The sequence below is a fragment of the Theobroma cacao genome, chromosome 3 (assembly GCF_000208745.1).
Source record: "Theobroma cacao cultivar B97-61/B2 chromosome 3, Criollo_cocoa_genome_V2, whole genome shotgun sequence".
NCBI lineage: Eukaryota > Viridiplantae > Streptophyta > Magnoliopsida > Malvales > Malvaceae > Theobroma > Theobroma cacao.
Window position 1 is genome coordinate 34,712,721 of NC_030852.1, and position 5,863 is coordinate 34,718,583.

At 39.4% G+C, this 5,863-nt stretch overlaps 2 protein-coding genes across 4 annotated transcripts; both read left to right on the forward strand.

Annotated features, from left to right (window-relative positions):
• LOC18606633 (BTB/POZ domain-containing protein POB1) lies at positions 224-3,816 on the forward strand. Of its 2 annotated transcripts, XM_007040350.2 has the most exons (7): positions 224-469; positions 587-866; positions 950-1,102; positions 1,613-1,734; positions 1,816-1,879; positions 2,115-2,394; positions 2,827-3,640. In XM_007040350.2, the coding sequence occupies exons 2-7, from the start codon at positions 605-607 to the stop codon at positions 3,638-3,640; spliced, it is 1,695 nt and encodes a 564-aa protein (XP_007040412.1). In that variant the 5' UTR covers positions 224-469; positions 587-604. The 2 variants fall into 2 exon arrangements, with proteins under 2 accessions (XP_007040412.1, XP_017972823.1); XM_018117334.1 differs by lacking the exon at positions 224-469 and having other exon boundaries at positions 605-866; positions 2,827-3,816.
• Positions 4,011-5,863, forward strand: LOC18606634. 2 transcript variants are annotated; one of them, XM_018117336.1, is made up of 2 exons: positions 4,011-4,079; positions 4,972-5,863. In XM_018117336.1, the coding sequence occupies exons 1-2, from the start codon at positions 4,026-4,028 to the stop codon at positions 5,737-5,739; spliced, it is 822 nt and encodes a 273-aa protein (XP_017972825.1). In that variant the 5' UTR covers positions 4,011-4,025; the 3' UTR covers positions 5,740-5,863. The 2 variants fall into 2 exon arrangements, with proteins under 2 accessions (XP_017972825.1, XP_017972826.1); XM_018117337.1 differs by lacking the exon at positions 4,011-4,079 and adding an exon at positions 4,700-4,889.

Sequence of the window (5,863 nt, forward strand, 5' to 3'; positions counted from 1 at the left end):
CCCGTCTAGTTGGAAGCCCGGCAGGTCTTATCCGAACTATGCACCTGCCATATGGTCATAGGTAAAAAGTCATCAACTTGTCTCTCCCGTGGTATTTTCTTTTTCTATTTTAGTAGTATTTTTTATTAAATATAATTTCAATTTTAAGTTCAACAATTGGCTTATTTCCATTAAGAAAATAAAAAAAGTTAGAAAGGGGACTAACCAAAAATAAATGGCAAGAACCCAAGTTGGGAGATTTGCGTTTCCTACTTGGCGTCTAAGTTGCAGCAATAAATCCGACCGAGAAGAGAAACATGTTGAAAAGGCGGTTAGTTTGTGATACCCACTCTTTGATTGCCACGTAGCATACGAACGAAAGAAACATGGATATCAAAAAAAAAAACAACGACAACAACATAAGGAAGCACCGAACAGACAACTCAAAAACAACTACAAACTCGGAAACTAGGACAGCGTTTCCTTTCAGGTGTCGAACATACGATTTTCTTTCCTCCATTTCTTCGAAATTTGATTGATATTTTCAAAACACCCTGGGAGATTATCGGTAGTATTATATTTTGTTTTGTGTTTTGTTGTAATTAAGGGTGTGGAGGGTGTGGGCATGAGAGTGCCGAACGTTGATCTTTTCGATCCGCGAACGATTATGGACTCGGACTTCTCACCGGGCGAAGCATCTGGGTCGGGTTCTGGAGACTCGGACTTCGGGTTTGCTTTCAACGACAGTAATTTCTCCGATCGGGTCTTGAGGATCGAGATCATGCCTGATTTGCGCGAGACTAAAGCCGACGGTGACGGTTGCTCCTCCATAGCTGATTGGGCCCGTAATAGAAAGAGGCGGAGGGAAGATATCAAGAAAGAAAATGGTCTGTTTTTCTACTAAATCATTTGGAATTACTTGTTAATTCTAACAATGTAATAATTTTAGTTCGACGATTTTGCCCTTCAGGTGCAGATGTTGTTGGACAACGTGAGGAGCAAACTTTAAATTGTAACATGCCAGACACGGAGGATGGTGTGACATATGAAAATCAAGATGAAGAGGCTGTGGCAATGATTGAAGGGTCCCCTACCGATGTTGGATTGAATTCCAATCAAATTGGTACTTACATGAGATGAAATGCTTGCCGACTTTTTTTTTTTTTTAATATATACACACTAATTAAGGCATTCTTTTGACTTAATCTTTATGCTAACTTAAACTTCTTGGGTTCCTTCATATTGTCGTTTTTTGTTCCTTTTGCTAGTTGCCTTTTGTTATTTATGTTTTTGCTTCTTCATAAGTTGCTAAAAGAACAACACGAAAGAGTAAAAACGAAGTTGTATTTGATAGAAATGAGCAAATGGGTAGAAGTAAAATTATGGATTTTGTTATTCACAAAGTAGTACATTTGTAATTCTCCGTAAGTTTTTGTATTTGAAAACAAAAAGGTAGTCGGAAATGTAGCAATAAGATAGGGCCTATAAGTTTGGCAAAAATGGTGTCTTGCTTGCTTAAAGCTTTTTTTATTTTAACGATAATAACTGTATGTAGAGTTGTTTTGTGATTTCAATATTAGTTATTGTTTAATTGCAAGGAATGAACCTTGAGACCCGTTTGATTCTTTTGTAGGGAATGATGCCACTCCTAGCAATGATTCATCTTGGAACATGGATTGTTCATCAGTTCTTAGAGTCAAGACCATACATATTAGTTCTCCAATTTTAGCAGCAAAAAGTCCATTTTTTTATAAGGTGTGGAGATGTTGGTCTGTTGCTTTGTGTTTTTTTATTGGATGTCATGATTGACTTATCAGTTTGTGCCTCTTCTTGCAGTTGTTTTCTAATGGAATGAGGGAGTCAGAGCAGCGACATGTGACACTCCGGATACATGCTTCTGGTAAGTGCTGGAATACGTGTCCTGTTATTGATCATTTCTGTCTTCTTTTTCCCCATATTGATATGAATTGCCATGATCTCGGTCTGTTTCAACGTGGGAACTGGTTAAATTTTGTGGGTTCATTTCTGCATTTGATCGTGTCTAAAGGTCATTATATTCTTTTATAAGTCGTTACTTTGTTCTTGACTAAGTAAATTTGACTAATACTGTGTGTTATATTTTTTTCTCTGGGCAGAAGAAACAGCTCTCATGGACCTGCTTAGTTTTATGTATAGCAACACCCTATCAACAACCATACCTACGGCCTTGCTAGATGTGTTGATGGCTGCTGATAAATTTGAGGTTGCGTCTTGCATGAGATATTGTAGTCGATTGTTGCGGAACCTGCCTATGACCTGCGAATCTGCCTTACTGTATTTGGACCTTCCTTCTAGTGTTTTACTGGCAGAAGCTGTACAGCCACTGACAGATGCAGCAAAGCAGTTTCTTGCTGACAGATACAAGGATGTGACCAAGTGAGCACCACTATTATCCACAATATTAATCCAGTATTTATATTTTGAGTAATCTCTTTAAGTAACAGCAAGGGTTTTTTCTTTTATTACTTATTCATGAATGTGCAGCATCCTTATGATGATATTTATTTGGTTTTGTTATTTAGTTTTTCCTTGTCCAAAAAAGTGGGCATTCTTCTTTAAAATGTTAGTGGATGGATATATATTGCATGATTTGCTATCTTCTTCAGGAAAAAGGATGGGGCAAAAATGCAGTCTTTTATAGCATGTGTATATTTAGCCGAGTAAAGTTCAATAACTTTGATATGGATGTTGGCTGTTTGGAGGGCAAAATTTGTAATATTAGTTTCAACGTCTCCTTGACTGTTTTTTTTTTGGTCTATTTTTTAGTTATTTCCTAAATCATGGATTCACTAACTGTTTTCTTGTCAGGTTCCAGGAGGAGGTACTCAATTTGCCTCTTGCAGGTATAGAGGCAGTATTTTCCAGTGATGATCTCCAGGTAGCTTCAGAGGATGCTGTTTATGACTCTGTGCTGAAGTGGGCTCGGACTCATTACCCAAAACTGGAGGAACGACGTGATGTTCTTGCTACACGCCTTGGTCGCCTAATTCGTTTTCCATATATGACTTGCAGAAAGTTGAAAAAGGTTTTAACCTGCAATGACTTTGATCCGGAACTGGCATCCAAGGTTGTGCTTGAGGCTCTTTTTTTCAAGGCTGAGACACCATACCGACAACGCGCTCATGCAGCAGAGGAAGCCAATGCCCCTTATCGTCGCTTTGTGGAGCGGGCCTACAAGTACCGTCCAGTCAAGGTTGTAGAGTTTGAAATGCCGCGGCAGCAGTGTGTTGTGTACCTGGACCTGAAGCGTGAGGAGTGTGTGCATCTGTTTCCTGCTGGTAGGGTTTATTCACAGGCGTTTCACCTAGGCGGGCAAGGATTTTTCTTGTCTGCTCATTGCAACATGGACCAGCAAAGCTCCTTTCACTGCTTTGGGCTGTTTTTGGGAATGCAGGAGAAGGGATCTGTTACTTTTGCTGTTGACTATGAGTTTGCAGCAAGGTCAAAGCCAACTGAGGATTATGTAAGTAAGTATAAAGGGAACTACACTTTCACAGGAGGAAAGGCTGTTGGCTACCGCAACCTGTTTGGTATCCCATGGACAGCATTCATGGCCGATGATAGCATTTATTTTATAAATGGCATCCTGCATCTCAGGGCTGAACTCACCATTAGACAGTGAGTTTATGGTAGCTGGTTTTTTATAGCGTTCCATGTGCCTAGATCAGTTTAACTGATTCCAATCCTTTTGCTTCTTGCTGATAGTAAAATCTATGTAAATGCCTTATGAATCATCTCAAAATTTTGAATAATTTTATCTTATTTTATGTTTTATGTATAATATTATTATCAAGTGCTTATATGCAAATACTTCAAGTGCGGGGAGGGGGGTCAGAAGAGAATGCTTTCCCGACCGTTTAAACTTAGCAGATGCCATTCATAACGTATCTTTTTCACTGTTAGTCAGAGTTTCAAACTCTCAATTATACTGCAAAAAGGGCAAACGTTTCTATGATAAAGGTGTTAACCTAATTCACTTTTTTGGCATCTGATCAACAGATTTACTAATGCCGGTGAAAAGGGTAACACGACAACAAATTTGTACCAACAATCATCATGAGGTGAAACATTTCCTCCCCCTGCAATGCCCATCTTGTTCGTTCTAACTTCAAACCAGTTCCCATGAACTAGGCTCCACAACTGACTTCAAATTTCTGACACACACAACTTGGTTTTCCATCGGAGTCTATGTTAATTTGGCCTTGGGGTTTCTTTCGCATGGTTATGACTGATTAATGACACTCAAAGCATGTTTCTTAAATATCAATCAAAGTGCTCAATCTGTCATGTGATGTGTTAGATAGCATCCATGTGAGGAGAGGAGAGCTATCAGCGCATGCTTTTAGTACAGAATACTAATGTTGTTCCCCGCAATCGACGGGCTAAGACCCTCTCTCTCTCTCTGTCTTCCTTCAACACCGAATTGACCTTAATGATTAATGGGGACTTGAATTGCATGTAGGTACCAGACCCATATTCGATTAAGTCAACACGTCAAAATTAGACGTGCACGACTCTCTCGACTGAATGGTTGGGGATTAAAATAATCATTGCCTTTGCAAATTTTCTTTAACGGGCCACGTAGGTTAATTAAAGATGCAAAACTTTGTTAGAAGCAAATGACTTCTTAGTCCTTTCCCTTTGGGACCCCTTTAAGAGCATGCTTTATCACTTTGTAGAAAAGCATCATCATTCAACAATGCCTTTAAATCTATTTTCTTTAATAGTAATAGCATAAATCCTTCCTCATAATCCTTCCTGCATTTCTCTTATATTCCACTTGCTATCTGTTCATGTTGAAAAGATGAGAGAAGGCCTTTAGACACTGTGCATCATTACCAGGAATCCAGCATGAGTTTGACAGTCCTCTGGTTGGTTTTAAGCTTGTATTTCTCTTCCTCTGTCCATAGCTTAGACAACTTTTCCAATGATTCCCTGGATATGTTTCTTCAGGATTTTGCTTTCAGAGCACTGGTTCGACACAGGCCTCACACTGGGGCTCTATACAAAGCTAGTCTTCCTGCTAATCTCTCAGGTATGGAAGTTTCTATTGCTCGCATCAGAAGCCGGACATTGTGGAAAAAAGGAGCTACTCTAAGCAGCTTTCACATCCCATCCAGGACCGTCCCAGTTCCTCATGTGAGAAGACTGGCAATAGTTTATCAGAACCTCGGCAACTGGTCTTCTCACTACTACAAGGTTTCAGGTTACTCATTGATCACTTCTGTTGTTGGTTTCATGGTTTTTGATGCATCAAATACTAGAGCAAAAAGCCTAAGAAATATCAGCCTTGATACAATGGGGAAGCCTATATCAATTCATTTCTCCAACCCGAAATTCCCTGATGGGATGGAATCAACTGCAGCAAGATGTGTAGCTTTCAGCACTAAAGGGACAGTTCACTTCAGTGACATGATCTTGCCCAATGTATGTTATACCTCAGATGAGGGCCATTTCTCTGTTGTTGTTCGACTGAAAAGGAAGCACAGGCCATGGTATCCATGGGTGATAGGGGTTGTGCTTGGGTCTTCTGGTCTGATTTTCACTGCTTACTTCGGGTTGGTATTTATCAGACTTTTGAAGACAAAAAGGATTCAAGCAATGGAAAGACAAGCTGATGAAGGTGTAATTTTTGATAGCAGATGGGTCGGTAGCAGTAAAATGCCTTCTGCAACAGTAACTAGAACTCAGCCAGTCCTCGAGAATGGAGGTTTTCAATAGAACTCTTATATTTTACTTCATTTTGTGTATATCTTCTTTGTATTTTGGCCTCTGGGGAGTATGTGGTGCAGCATAACTAAATTGTTTTATTACATAAAATTAAATCAGAATACACACTTGATTT